The following is a 15,409-nucleotide window of genomic DNA, read 5'->3' on the forward strand; positions in this document are numbered from 1 at the left end:
TTATTTTTTTTAAAGATTTATTTATTTTATATATGAGTACATTGTAGCTGTCTTCAGACACACCAGAAGAGGGCATCAGATCCCATTACAGATGGTTGTGAGCCACCATGTGGTTGCTGGGAAGAGCAGTCAGTGCTCTTAATCACTGAACCATCTCTCCAGCTCTCTTTATTTAATTTTTATTTATTTTTTATTTTTGGCTATGGTTTTTGGGCTTTATTTTTGTTCCAGGCTGGCTTCAGAGTCGGTAGGTAGCCACCAAATTAAAGATGAGCCATCACACCCAGTTTATATGATTCAGACAGTTGAACCAGGGCTTCATACATGTTAGGTGGGCAAATATTTCAACAGCCATGTCCCTACCTACCTGTAAGTTTTAATACTAGTTGTAAAGCCATTTTGATCTTTTTTTTGGAGACAGTATACTACTTTGTTGTCGACCAGGCTGGCCTTGAACCCAGAAGAAATCCACCTGCCTCTGGCTTTCAAGTGCTTAGCCTAAAGCTATATTTTTAAGATTTGTAAGACATAGTTTTTTGGTTTTAGTATAATTTAGATAATGTTTAGGGAAAATGCCCATAGTTGTTAGTCATTGAAAATGTGTTTATTTTCTAATGTATAGGCAAAAACATCTGGAATGGTGTGTGGTTTGTATGATGTTAATGGGTATTTATTACCTTGCCTTTGCATTTCAGTTATTTTATCATAATCATCCTGAGTTAAAAGAAATATCTAGCAGCCATGCTTATACAGCAGTTCATAGAGCTCATGTATCCTAAAACTATTTTGAGGTTTTGGTAATTGGTTTTTGCTCTGTATCCCAGGCTGGAGAGAGAGAGAGAGAGAGAGAGAGAGAGAGAGAGAGAGAGAGAGAGAGAGAGAGAGTGTGTGTGTGTGTGTGTGTGTGTGTGTACACCTGAAATCAGAAAACAGGAATTGGTTCTCTTCCTCCACAATGTGGCTCCAGGGTCAAACTCAGGTTGTCAAACTTAAGTTGTCACACAGGTTGACAGGCAGGCACTTTTACCTGCTGAACTTCAGATATAAGCTGTCGCAACTGACCTTTTATTTCACTTAATCACTACAAATTCATTGCTGAGCTATGCTTTATCCAGTGCTGGTTATAGAACAATTTCTCAAACCTTGGAATGAGATTGGACACCCAACTCTTTGCTGTATTTGAGAATTATCCTAGTAAATGTGGCCTTACAGAGATAGAATCTCATCAAAGGATGCCTTACTCAACATAAACTGCCCTAATCAAGTTCATACTTACTAGCCTGTGGCCATCTTGCAGGTGACAGATAGTATTTTCTTCAAGCTTTAAAAGATAACATCTATCCCTTTGAGTTTATTATGGTCTCAGGACATCTTTGCACATAATTTAGGAATATGCCACAGTGTTCTTTTTAAATGGCTGATGCTTTGTTTCTTGAAGAGTTTAATTTCTATTTTATTTAGTTACAAGGTCTGGTCTCTCCTCTGCAGCCCTGGCTGTCCTGGAACTCACTATGTAGATCAGACTTTCAGACTCAGAGAGATTCCCTCTGCTGGGTATTAATGGTATGTGCCACCACCCAGCTGATTAGGGATAACTCACAGGGATTAAACTTCACAGGGATTTGGGGTGAATACATCTTTCAAAGTATAGATTATCATCTTACATACACAGAACTACAGTCTTGAGTATGGGAGTCACTGCACTGTGCAGTCTGGGTGTTAAGAAGTCCTGATATATAAAATTTTCCTATTTGTATTTTACTGATGAAAGACATGTAACTTTTCCCCCAGCATATTGTGACATTGTTTTGCTGTAGGGTTTGGAAAGATAGCGCAGCAGTTAAGAGCAATATCTGACTGCTATTGCAGAGGACCTGAGCATAGTTCAATCCCAGCACCTGGATGGCAGCTCATAGCCCTCTGGAACTTCCAATCCCAGGGATTACAACAACTCCAAGGGTATCTGGCAGACAGGTGGTACACAGACATTCATACAGACAAAACTGCAATACACATAAATTGACATTTTTTTTGCTATAAATTTTTATCTCTGATTATGACGTACACCTTTGATATTCTTTGTAGGAATCAGTCTCCAGGACACTGGCATAAGTATGAAACATCCACAATGCTATTACAGAGCTCTGTAATAGCAGTGGACAAGAAACTACCCAGATAAGCCTTTGCCAGCTGTTGAACGAACTAGCACACTCATGCAGCTAAATCTGCCAGGGAGACAAGGAAAAGCAATACAGTTTTGATTTTAAAAATAAACAGTAGGTGCTGGAGAGCTCTATCTGCAAAGTGCTTTGTTGTGCAAGCTTGAGGACCTGTGTTGGATCCCCACCACCCATTTAAAAGCTGGGGATGGTGGCATGTACTTGTAATCCAACCACCAAGGGGAGGGAAATGAAGAGAGAAGGTGAGACCTGCTTTTTTTTTTTTTTTTAATTAAGGCTTTTGAGGAACATTTAAGGTTCATCTTTGGTACGAACACAAAAAGGGTCATCAGTGTGGTGATGCCTGAATATAATCCTAGTGGTTGGAAAAGCATGAGACTGGGGTTGAGACCAGCCTGAGCGACATAAGATCATGACTCAAAATGAAAAAACCACACCTGCAATAACAACCACCAAGGCTAAACCCCAGCACAAACTAATCACAGACACTACCTCACAGTCACTTAGAAAGCCTTTTATTTTTTTATTGTTGGTAAGAATATGGATCTTGAATGGGGATGCAAAATGGTGCTAAGCTTTAGTAGGGCAGCAGGTGTCCTAGCCCTCACATGTAAGCCATGATACAGATGGGTGGTAGAAAGTCAAGAGCTTGAGAACCGCCTGGGCTACATAGACATGTCTCAAGAATAATAAAAAAAATGTTTTTAAGACATACTGGGACTGTAGAGGTGGCTTCCCTGAATTGCTCGTATTGTGAAGGATCAAGGTTTTGTTCCCAGTACCCACATGATAGTTTATAACTATCGATAACTCCAGTTCCAGGGAATCCAATACCCTTTTCTGGCATTTGTGGACACAAGTCATGCACATGGTGCATATACATACTTACAGGCAAAACATAAATATGAAAATCATTTTTAGTATGTGCTGTAGGATTCTACTTATATGAGTTATTTAGCCAGATTCATCGGTGCAGACAGTGGATGGTTATTTACAGAAGTTGAGGGGAGGGAATGAGGGAACTGGATAATTGAGTATAAAGTTTCAGTTGTGCAGAATGACAAAAGTCTAGAAATTGCAGAGCAATATTGTGGTGCTTTGAATATGCTTGGCCCACAGGAAGTGCTACTATGGTCAACAAGGTGTTGCCTTGTTGGAGGAAGTGCATCACTGTGAAGGTGGGCTTTGAAGTTGTATATGTTCAAGCTCTACCCAGTGGGGAAGAGATCCTCCTAGCTGCCTGAGGAAGATAGTCTTCTAGATGCCTTCCAACAAGATGTAGAACTCTTGGCTCCTCCAGCACCATAACTGTCTGCACGTTGCCATGCTCCTTACCATGATGATGATGGACTAAATCTCTGAACCTGTAAGCCAGCCTCGATTAAATGTTTTCTTTTATAAAAGTTGCCTTAGTCATTCTTTCTCTTCACAGCAATAAAACCCTAACTAAGACAAATATAAATCTACTTAGCACTATTAAGTCTTACTTAGAAGTGTTTGTTCTAGCCCGTGTAGCACATGTTTTGTTTTTTTTTTCTTAAGCACAATTTTAAAAACTAAGGTGAAATTTATAAAAACTCAATGAACTTGTGTAACAAGTAGACATAACTAGATATATAGAATTTAAGTAATTTCACTCTAGGAGATACTCTACACAATAAACCACAGAGAAGTAAGCATATTAATAACAACGATGTTTTGAACGATTGTAGCAACTGAATGACAAATTGAATAAGCACATAGATTTCTGTTGAGGAAAGTACTATCTCTGATTCAGTCATAAGAACAGTAGAATATTGACAACATGGTACACAACACAGAAGTAACTGTGAAGTAAGCAGACACTGAAGTCCACAGCATGGCTGCATTCTTATAGACTAGAACAGGACTGAGACAAAGCAAAGACTGGAGGGAAAATGGGGAGGTACTGCTCAATAGGTTCAAAGTCATGACTATACAGTCCTGTGAGTGCACTTTATCTTACTCAAAACATTTTAAATGAAGTTGACATTGTGTGACTGAGTATATAGCCCAGTCAATAAAATGAGGGCCTGACTTTGACCCTCAGGGCCACACTAAAGAAAACTGTCAGGTGTGGTGGTACAGACTTGTAGTCCCAGTGCTGAGGAGGTAGACATAGGCAGATCCCTGGGACTCACTGGCCAGCCTACTTGTTGAGTTCCAGCTATTGAGAGACCTGGCTTTCTAAAAAAGGTGGATGCATTGTAAGTACACACACATGCACGGCTGCCTGAGCTTTTATGTGTACTTAGTGTAAATATGCAAAGAATCAAGCCAGGCAACACATTTCATAGAGTGGCTTTATTATCAGAAATTCCATTATATTTGTAGCTCATTACAAAAAAATTTTCAATCAAAATATTAACTTTTTTACCAAGTAAAACCTAGCCTTCTCTTTGACTTCTGAAAATCATTATACTTTGATCCTTGACCGTTATAAAAAGGGAGCTGGACGCCAGTGACATCATTTGCCTGATAGCTTGGTCTTATCCCACCTCTGCCTACAAAGGGTGGTCCACGTCCACCTCCCACTCCTTCCTGCACAGCTTTTACCATAGGGTAGGTGTATTTGTTTGCTGATTCAGATTCAAAATTAATTACTTCTCTGGCATACTTCTCAAATTCTTTCTCCTTCTCAACTGCAAGGGCTTCAGTAAGTCTCCAATAATCTAAGTCTTCTTCCTTCAATTGTTTTGAATTAAACTTATTTAGGGCCTATTGGGAAGAAAAATAAATTTTTATATTGGTCAAAAACATGTTTTCCAAATATCTGTGTAATTTTAAGATGTAGTTGAAATTTTATAAACTCATATTTTACAAATATGCTACTCATTAATTCTTTTATGCTTCTAAGAATATACTCAAAGTATAGATTAAATATTTAAACTCATAGCTTCATGGGATACCCAGTTAAACAACATAACAAAATTAAAAGCATAAATAAAATTTAGGTAAAATTCAAGCAGCTATAAATATAATATCTTTCAATCATTTACATATGTGATCTTTGGTAAGTTAAAAGACATAATTATTGTTCCAGTCCATCAACACAAAATCCCATTTCCCAGGAATGTGAAGCTAGAACACTGAGTGACATCAATCTATGAAAATGTATTCAGAACTGAAAGTATTAGGCAATCTCCCAAATACTTTACTTTAGACTTTGTCTCAATGTTACATTAATTTATATTAGAAGATATGTTTTAATGGTTTTTCTGTGAAATTTTGATTAATAGATTTCAATTTTATATTTGTAATATAAGAAGTGCTGAATTTATAAGTTGTTTTTCCTGTATATGAATATATTTACTATCTATGAAAATATTTTAACAACCTAAAATTTTCTCTCTTTTTTTTTCTTTTTTTTTTTTTTTTTTCGGAGCTGGGGACCGAACCCAGGGCCTTGAGCTTGCTAGGCAAGCGCTCTACCACTGAGCTAAATCCCCAACCCCAACAACCTAAAATTTTAAAATAAGATCTGATCATTTCTACTAATTGAAACTTATGAGGGAAAGACACAAGTATATCAATTTGAAATACCAAACTTTTTATCACTGAGTTCTAAAGGTAAGGCTTATGTTCTGTTTGCTAAATTGGCAATAAAATATCCAGAGTCTTAAAAAAAAATTAGTATCCAATAAAAGCAGAAGTCAGAAGAATTTAAACAATCTCACCAGTGGGCAATAAGCTAAAATGAGATGTCCTTGTTTGCATATCAGGAGGAGAATGAGGAGGAGGAGAAGATAATTTTTAAAAAATAGTGCATGGCACATAGTAGACACTGTGTTATGAATACACTGCACAGGCTGAAGACGTGGCTCAGCAGTTAAGTGCATTGGCTGCTCTTCCAGGGGCCATGGATCATGGCTCAGTTACAAGCACCCACATGGTAGCTCACAACCATCTGTAACTCTAGTTCCAAGGGATTCAATTCCCTCTTCTGGTCTCCATAGGCACTAGTGTGTGTGTGTGTGTGTGTGTGTGTGTGTGTGTGTGTGTGTGTGTCCAAAAATAGGAGAACAATTGAAAAAGATAGCCAACATCAACTTTGGACCTAAACACACACACACACTCTTTTTTTTTTTTCTAAAATAATCTGGGCCTATAGGCCTAGCTACTTAGGTAGTTAAAAGAGACTATTAGGACTATTTGAACCCAGGAGTGAAGATCAGGTTGGGCAACATAGTGATGATAATGATGATAATAATAATATGAGTAGAATAGAAAACGATGATATGATTTCTCAATATGTGCAGAAATACATAATAAAATTCAACAGTCATATTGAAATTTTCAACAAATTAGGAATGCAGAGAGTTAGCTGATAAGATATCTACCAAAAAACTATAGGAAGTATCATGTCTGTTTTAGTTACTTTTCTAGTACTATAAAAGTGACATCATGACCAAGAAGACTTTACTGGGTTTACTGGGACTCACACCACCACGTCTAAGACCATGGCAGCAGCAAAAAGAAATGGTACTGAGAGGTTTGAGTCAGACCCACAGCAGGCAGAACAAAGAGTGGTAATGGTGCAGGCTACTGAAACCTCAAAGAGCCATGAGACTGGAGAGATGGCTCAGTAGTTAAAAGTACATATTGTTCTGCAGAAGACCTGAGTTTGATTCCCAGTACCCGCATCAGGTAACTCACAATTTCCTGTAACTCCAATCAGCAATAATAATAAATATTTTTAAAAGTCCACCTCGAGTGGCACACCTTCTCCAACAAGGCCAGACCAATTCATCCTTCTTGAATAGCATCACCAGTTGGGGACCAAGTATTCAAACTTACAGAGCCTACGGGAGCCATTCTCATTCAAACTACGACAATTTATCACTGGTAAAAAGAACTATTTGCAGATGATATGACAGTATACTTAAATGACCCCCAAAATTCCAACAGAGAACTCCTAAACCTGATAAACAATTTCAGCAAAGTGGCTGGATACAAAATTCACTCAAACAAATCAGTAGCCTTCCTCTATTCAAAGGATAAAAAGGCTAAGAAAGAAATTAGGGAAACGACACCCTAGTTACAATAAATAATAAACACAGTAGTCACAAATAACATAAAATACCTTGGAGTGACTCTAATCAAGCACATGAAAGATCTGTATGACATGAACTTCAAGTCTCTGAAGAAAGAAGATCCCAGAAGATGGAAAGACCTCCCATGCTCATGGATTGGCAGGATTAATACAGTAAAAATGGCCATCTTGCTGAAAGCAATCTAAAGATTCAATGCAATCCCCATCAAAATTCCAACTCAATTCTTCACAGAGTTATAAAGAGCAATTTGTAAATTCATTTGGAATAACAAAACACCCAGATGAGCAAAAACTATTTTCAACAATAAAAGAATAACCATCCCTGATCTCAAGCTGTATTACAGAGCAATCATGTAATAAAAACTGTATGGTTTTGATACAGAGACAGGCACGTAGATCAATGGAATAGAATTGAAGACCCAGGAATGAAGTCACACACCTATGGTCACTTGATCTTTGACAAAGGAGATAAAACCATCCAGTGGAAAAAAGACAGCATTTTCAACAAATGGTGCTGGTTCAACTGGCAGTCAGCATGTAGAAGAATGCAAATTGATCCATTCTTATTGTCTTGTACAAAGCTCAAGTCCAAGAGGACTTCCACATAAAACCAGATACACTGAAACTAATAGAAGAGAAAGGGGGTAAGAGCCTCAAACACATGGGTACAGGGGGAAATTTCCTGAACAAAACACCAATGGCTTATGCTCTAAAATCAAGAATTGACAAATGGGACATCATACAACTGCAAAGCTTCTGTAAGGCAAAGGACACTGTCATTAGAACAAAATGGCAACCAAGAGATTGCAGAAAGATCTTTACCAATCCTACATCTGATAGAGGGCTAATATCCAAAATATACAAAGAACTCAAGAAGTTAAACTCCAGAGAATCAAATAACCCTATTAAAAATGGGGTATAGAGCTAAACAAAGAATTCTCAACTGAGAAATACAGAATGGCTGAGAAGCACCTAAAGAAATGTTCAACATCCTTAGTCATCAGAGAAATGCAAGTCAAAACAACCCTGAGATTCCACTTCTCACCACTCAGAATGGCTAAGATCAAAAACTCAGGTGACAGCAGATGCTGGTGAGGATGGGGAGAAAGAGGAACACTCCTCCATTGTTGTTGGGATTGCAAGCTGGTACAAGCGCTCTGGAAATCAATCGTAGGTTCCTCAGAAACTTGGACATAGTACTACCTGAGGACTCAGCTATACCACTCCTGGGCATATACCCAAAATATGCTCCAACATGTAACATGCTCCACTATGTTCATAGCAGCCTTATTTATAATAGCCGGAAGCTGGAAAGAACACAGATATCCATCAACAGAGAAATGGATACAGAAAATGTGGTACATCTACACAATGGAATATTACTCAGCTATTAAAAACAGTGACTTCATGAAATTTTTAGGCAAATGGATGGAACTAGAAAATATCTTCCTGAGTGAGGTAACCCAGTCACAAAAAAACACACATGGTATGCGCTCACTGATAAGTGGATATTAGCTCAAAAGATCAGAATACCCAAGATACAATTTATAGGCCACATGAAGCTCAAAAAGAAGAAAGACAAGGTTGGGGATTTAGCTCAGTGGTAGAGCGCTTGCCTAGGAAGCGGAAGACCCTGGGTTCGGTCCCCAGCTCCGGAAAAAAAAAAAAAAAACCAGAAGAAAAAAAGAAGAAAGACAAAAGTGTGGATACTTCAGTACTTCTTAGAAGGGGAACAAAATACAGGAGAAAATCTGTTGCTGTAAAAATATAAAAAATAAAAGGTCTAGGTCCGGCACCGCAGTGCCCCAAGATATCTGCTGGGTATCTTAAGTCTCAGTCAGCAAAGCCTCTCACCCGCTCTGCTCCATCCCACATAACACTGCCAAAGGCCTCTCTCTGAGCCTGGCAGCAATCTCTCTACCTATGCAGTTCCCAAGGCAGGTTTCCATGCCAGAAACACACATCCCAACTCGGTGGCGGCCCAGACCAGCCGCAGCACACTCTCTTACACTTAAATCACTACATGAAAGAACACACGACACAATAACCTTCAGCCCAAATGATAAGATATAATTGCCCACCTAAACATACAGAGCCCAGTACACATCCATCCCTTAGGAACATTTGTAACAACCTGTAAAGGTACAGCGTGGAATCTTAACGTCACCCGCCATATTGTCCTGCCGTGGCTCTCGCCCTCTCCCTCCTCCCCTCCTTTCCGCTCCAGTCTCCTCCTCTTCCTTCAGACTTCTCTCCTCCCGTCCTTCCTTCTCCTCCAGGGACAGGCCTCCACCTGATACATCACATCGAAGGTATCAGACACCTGGCTCTGGTTTCTGTAGGCACTCTCATCCATGTGGTACACACACACACTCACACTCACACTCACACACACACTCACACTCACACTCACACACACACACACACACACACACACACACACTCACACTCACACAGGCACATACACTCTCACACACATACTCACACACACATTAAAATAGTAAGGTGGAGAACAATCAAGGAAGATGCCCAATATTGTCCTCTCATGTGCATGTGCACACGCACACCACACTCCCCTCAGCAATGAGGAAAAGATGCAGGGTAGGGAGATATAGCTCAGCAGTAAGGTGCTTTCTGTGCAAACAGAAAAACTGAGTTGGATCCCCAGAACTCATAAAAACCTAGGCAACATGGTGTGTTCTTCTAATCCTAGCTATGGAACAGTAAAATCAGGCTGAGACTTGGGACTTGTTAACCTAATTGATAAAGGCCATGTCCCATTGAGAGATCCTGTCTCAAACCATGTAAAGGGCTCTGAAAGAATGAAACCCAAGGCTGGCCTCTGGTCTTCACATGCATATGCATGTTCACCTCCGTGCATATGCATGTGTGCACACGCGCGCGCACACACACACACACACACACACACACATCTTCATATACACTAAGAAAATAAATCAAGGGGGCTGGAAATAAGATTCAGTGGTTAAAGAGCACTCTACTCTTCCAGGGTTCAATTCCCAGCACCCACAAGATTACCTGTCTGTAACTCTAGTTTCAGGGGATCTGACACCCTTCACACAGAAATGTATGCAGGCAAAACACCAATACACATAAAATAAAAGTAAATAAGTGGGAAAAAAGAAAAAAATCAAAATAACTGTCAACAGGTTTGAATAGATACTTTGCAAAGAAATCAGTGTCCAACAAAGGATACACATGAGAGCCCATGCTGTGTCTGAATCATCCTGAGTATTTACTAAGCATAACAAGCTCTAAATAAAGATAAAGGGGGGGAGAGATGGCTCGGTGGTTAAGAGCACTGACTGCTCTTCCAGAGGTCCTGAGTTCAGTTCCCAGCAACCACATGGTGGCTCACAACCATCTGAAATGAGATCTGATGTCCTCTTCTGGTGTGTCTGAAGACAGAAACAGTGTACTCATATAATTAAAATACATAAATCTTAAAAAAAAAAAACTAGATGCAGTCCGGAATGAGTGCATACGGTTGCCGTGCGCACAGACATGTCAAGGACCCAGTGCCTCATGGAGGGGGAGAGCCTTCCCCGAGTCCCAGTGTGGATGTTGAGAGTGTGTGCAGTAAATGCCCATGGCACCTTCGTCCTCCTGGATGCTTACAGCCTGAGAATGCTTCCCTACAGAGACTCCCTACCGAGATGAACTAAAGCCTGAGTCCTAATTCGGCTGTATGGAATCCCCTGCCTCCTGTTGGAGCTGTATGTATAAACCTGCCTCCTCCCTTCCGATGGATGGAACGGACGGCTGAGTTTCCACACGGTTGCTGGTGCGTCTTCATCAGGGTGCACAGCCCACGATCCCTGCTATTCCGTATGCACGTCTCGTGTTTCTTCTTTTCTGATGCCCCACTTAGGTCAGTCCCTAAGCCATCGTGGTAGAGAATCCCAGAGCAGAGATCCTAAAGCTAATTCACACTTTCACTATGTTTTTATTGTGACACCGTAATGATCATTAATCCCTGTCTGGTGAAGGAAACCACTTAAGAGAAAGAAAACCAAAATGAGGTCTCCATTACATGTCCACTTTAAAAATCCTGTGAAAAGGGGTTGGGGATTTAGCTCAGTGATAGAGCACTTGCCCTAGCGCAAGGCCCTGGGTTTGGTCCCCAGCTCCAAAAAAAAAAAAAAAAAAAAAAAAAAAGAAGAAGAAAATCCTGTGAAAGTGAGAAGACTTACAATTTGGTGAATGTGAGCGTCTTGGACTTCCAGTTTCTCTTTGTTAGCTTTGAGTTTTTTCTCCTTTTCAAGCTCCTGGAACATCTTATCTGCCTTCAAGACAGCCTGCAATTCTTCCTTAGACTCTATTTTCCTTTGTTTTTCTTCTTCCTCTTTATTTTTCATCTAGATGTTTAATGGCAATAGGAAAAAATAAAATAAGTTTTAGCAACCAGTTTTCATTAAAAAGGAAAAAAAAAAAAAAAAAAAAAAAAAAAAAAAAAAAAAGAGTCAGAATGCTTCAAGCACAGAGCCAGGAGCAGTGAGAGGAGCGTGTGGCTGTGTTAGTTTGTTTTTCTCTCTTGAATAGCAGAGACGTTCTTAGTGAAGGTGTAAGGAGTAACATAGGCCGCTGTCTTTGGTTAAGAACAGCACACAGAGTTGTGGGCCGTAATGCACGCCTGTAATCCCAGCAGTGGAGATAAGGAAACAGAGGCAGGAAGATCATGAGATAACGTGGAGCCTGGACCCATTTTCTAGGATTAAGAAATACAAAAAGGTAATCAGGTAACTCATGTGGCTTTTCTTAAGACATTTAAAGAAACATAAAAAGCAATCCTGTCACTTTAAATGGTTCTGAAGAAGAATTTATTGCTTTGTATCCATAAATAGCTTGGCAGAGGGGAGGTGTGATGATTTGTATATGCTCAGCCCAGGGAGTAGCACTATTAGGAGGTGTGGCCTTGTTGGAGTAGGTGGGGCCTTGTTGGAGTAGGTGTGTCCCTGTGGGCATAGGCTTTAAGACCCTCCTCCTGGTGTCCTGGAAGCCAGTCTTCTCCTAGCTGCCTTTAGAACAAGAGGTGGAACTCTCAGCTCCTCCTGCACCATGCCTGCCTAGACTCTGCCATGCTCCTGCCTTGATGATAATGAACTGACCCTCTGAACCTGTAAGCCAGCCCCAATTAAATGTTGTCCTTTATAAGAGTTGCTTTGGTCATGGTGTCTGTTCATTAGCAGTAAAACCCTAACTAAGACAAGAGGTGAAGGGTGTGCAGGAGAAATGACTCAGCAGTTAAGAGAAGCGGCTGCTCTTCCAGGGGTTCCAGGTTTGGTTTCCAGCACCCACAAAGCAGCTCATAACCCTCTGTAACTCCAGTTCCAGATGATACAATATGGCTTTCGTGGGGATCAGGCATACACATGATGCACAGATATACATGAAGGCAAAACATACATATAAACTAATAAAACAAATAAACAAATACCTTTAAGTAATACCTTGTGTGTAACTAACTGATGGTTATACTATCTATGGTATAAAAATAAAGGTTGGTATTTGGCAACCAGTGAATACTGGGCAACTGGGCCTCTAGCGTCTGCAGACCAGAGTCTGAGAAGTCAGCACAGGAGCCAAGCTCCACCCTGAGGGACTGGATCCTTGGTTTGACAGTGTCTGAGGTCATTCTGGTTGCAGACTTCTGATTTCTGAGGTTGCAGCAGTCACTGCAGGACCTGAAGTCTCTGTCACCATGGTCCCAGAGGTCATGTGGTCCCGTAACTGTAAGCACATCCCAGTGTAGAAGACAGACAAGCTTCACTGGGCCTGACGTTGGTATCCTGCCTCCAGCAGCTGCGCAGACTCCAAGGTATGAGTGGTCGGGACTTGACTCCAACTGGTCACCCTGGTGCTGAGTGCAGCCCTATCCTGGCTCATGTGGTCACATAGCCAAGACAGGCCCACTTCAGCAACTCAGGCAATATTCAGCATCAGCTTTCACCAGTTCCACTAGCTGAACTTTGAGATATGACTCACAAAAAAAACAGAATATCCTAATAGGCTCAGGATAGAAGGAATTAAAAGAAATCCACTTCAACAGATGTATAAGCATAACAAAGCAGCACAGGCACACAGAGTATACACGGGAAATATGCATCCATCGCCCACCAAGTAACCAACTAACCAACTAACCAACCAACCAGCTAACCAGCTAACTGCTGTAGCGTGTGGTCTCTACTACCCCACTTTAAGCTCGAGGCGGACTGCACTATCAGCCCCACCCAGGTTCCCTTGGATCCTTGGATGAAACACACACACACACACACACACACACACACACACACACACACACACACATTAACTTAATTTTCAGCCTGCCTATGGCTCAATTGCTGGGGCGTCTACTCTCCAGTGGCTAGCATGGCCTTCCCAATACTCTGAGCTCAGCACCTAAATCTGCCCTCAGCCTTAGTTGCTCAGTTACCTTCTCCTTGTTTGGCACCCAAAACTGCCCTCAGCCTTAGTTGCATTTTTAATCTCCATCTGGGGAAATGGCCTATTGCCACTCCTCTCAACATCTCACATGGCTGGTCAGCTTTTCTCCATCTGAAGCAAGGCAAAAATCCTCCTCTCTCCCCTGAATCTACTAGCTTGCCTACGGGGACTGGGAGGTCCTGCCTATTCCTCAGAGCTCACTGACCACTAGTATCTTTATTGCTGTATCAAGAACCAACTGGGGAACAGACCTTAGCATCAGAACCACACCCTACAACTGCCTACAAGGGAGTCAAAACGTAATGAGAGCTTAAATATCTGAGAAATAATTTAGTCTTATGTTCAAAAGAATTAATGACCCTATGGAAGAGTTGAAAAGATGTACGAATTATAGAAACCTGTCCAGGACCTTGACAAGACAGTCCCCAAAGTCAACATAACAAAAAATTAGTGGCAAAAGTTCAAATTGTAGAAGAAAAATTTGGCAAGGAGATTAAAACATTGAAAAAATCAAACAGAAATACTGAAGATGAAGAATGGTCAATAAAATAAAACCACTACAGACACCATTAATACCAGTCAAGTACATATATATGCAAAAAAAAAAACCCTAATTTCAGGGTTGGAGGACAAAGGTGAGAGAATACTCCAACAAAAATATATTCAGGAAAAAATTAATTTATACACTTGAGAATTCCTGGTATAAAAGAAGGAACAGAGTTAAAAATGGAATAGACAGACTACTAAATAACATAGTGGAAAACTTTGCAAACTTACAGAGAGAAGTGGGTATCCCAGCAGAAGGCATATGGAACTCCACAAAGACAGGAGCAGGGACGAAACTCTCCATGACATACTGTAGTTAGGATGTCAAGAATACAGAGTAAAGAAACACTCCTAAAACCAGCATGAGGAGACATCAACTCACACACGAAGGCACAAATACCCGGGTTACTCTAGACTCTTCATCAGCAACCACAAGAACCAAAGGTTTTACGACAAAGACAAAATAAAGAACTACATATGGCCTCTAAGAAACACACATAGCTAGAAAAAATACCTCAAGATTTAATATCAAAGGATGGGAAAAATGACCAGACAAACAAAATGTAAGCAAGCAGGCATAGCCAGTACTCTATCAAGACTGGGTAAGCTAACTAGAAGGGGCTGGAGAGATCGAGGTCCTGAGTTCAATCCCCAGCAACCACATGGTGGATCACAACCATCTGTAATGGGATCTGGGACTTTCTTCTGGCTATGCAGGCATATGTGCAGACAGAATATTTTATATATAATAAATAAATTTATAAATAATAAAAATGTAAAAAACTAATTAGAAGAAATAAAGGGGGCACTAATATTAATAAAAGAAATAATTCATCAAAAGGATATAACAGGGGCTGGAGAGATGGTTCAGTGATTAAGGCACTGATTGTTCTTCCAGAGGACCTAGGTTCAGACCCCAGCACCCACATGGCAGCTAACAACTGTCTGTAACTCCAAGATCTGACACTCACATAGACACACATGCAGGCAAAAGCATTTGCATATAAAATAAAGGTAAATACATTTTTAAGAAAAGAAGATATGACAATTATAATTTTTCTGAACCAAATATTAGGACCCCCTAACTTCATAAAAAAAAGCGTTAGAACATTAAAAACCACATAGGTCTTGACACAATAATAGTGGG

At 40.4% G+C, this 15,409-nt stretch overlaps 1 protein-coding gene across 1 annotated transcript in view; it reads right to left on the reverse strand.

Moving 5' to 3' along the window:
- Positions 1-4,501: 4,501 nt before the first annotated feature.
- Positions 4,502-15,409, reverse strand: part of Ccdc173 (coiled-coil domain containing 173) — a 32,596-nt gene continuing 21,688 nt past the window's right edge. Inside the window, exons 8-9 of the mRNA XM_032903449.1 lie at positions 11,466-11,630; positions 4,502-4,916 (exon numbers count right to left, since the gene is read on the reverse strand). Coding sequence (XP_032759340.1) covers positions 4,572-4,916; positions 11,466-11,630 — 510 coding nt within the window. The 3' untranslated portion in view covers positions 4,502-4,571. The remainder of the gene's footprint in view (positions 4,917-11,465; positions 11,631-15,409) is intronic.

Source organism: Rattus rattus, chromosome 5, assembly GCF_011064425.1.
Source record: "Rattus rattus isolate New Zealand chromosome 5, Rrattus_CSIRO_v1, whole genome shotgun sequence".
In the NCBI taxonomy this organism is placed as follows: Eukaryota; Metazoa; Chordata; class Mammalia; order Rodentia; family Muridae; genus Rattus; species Rattus rattus.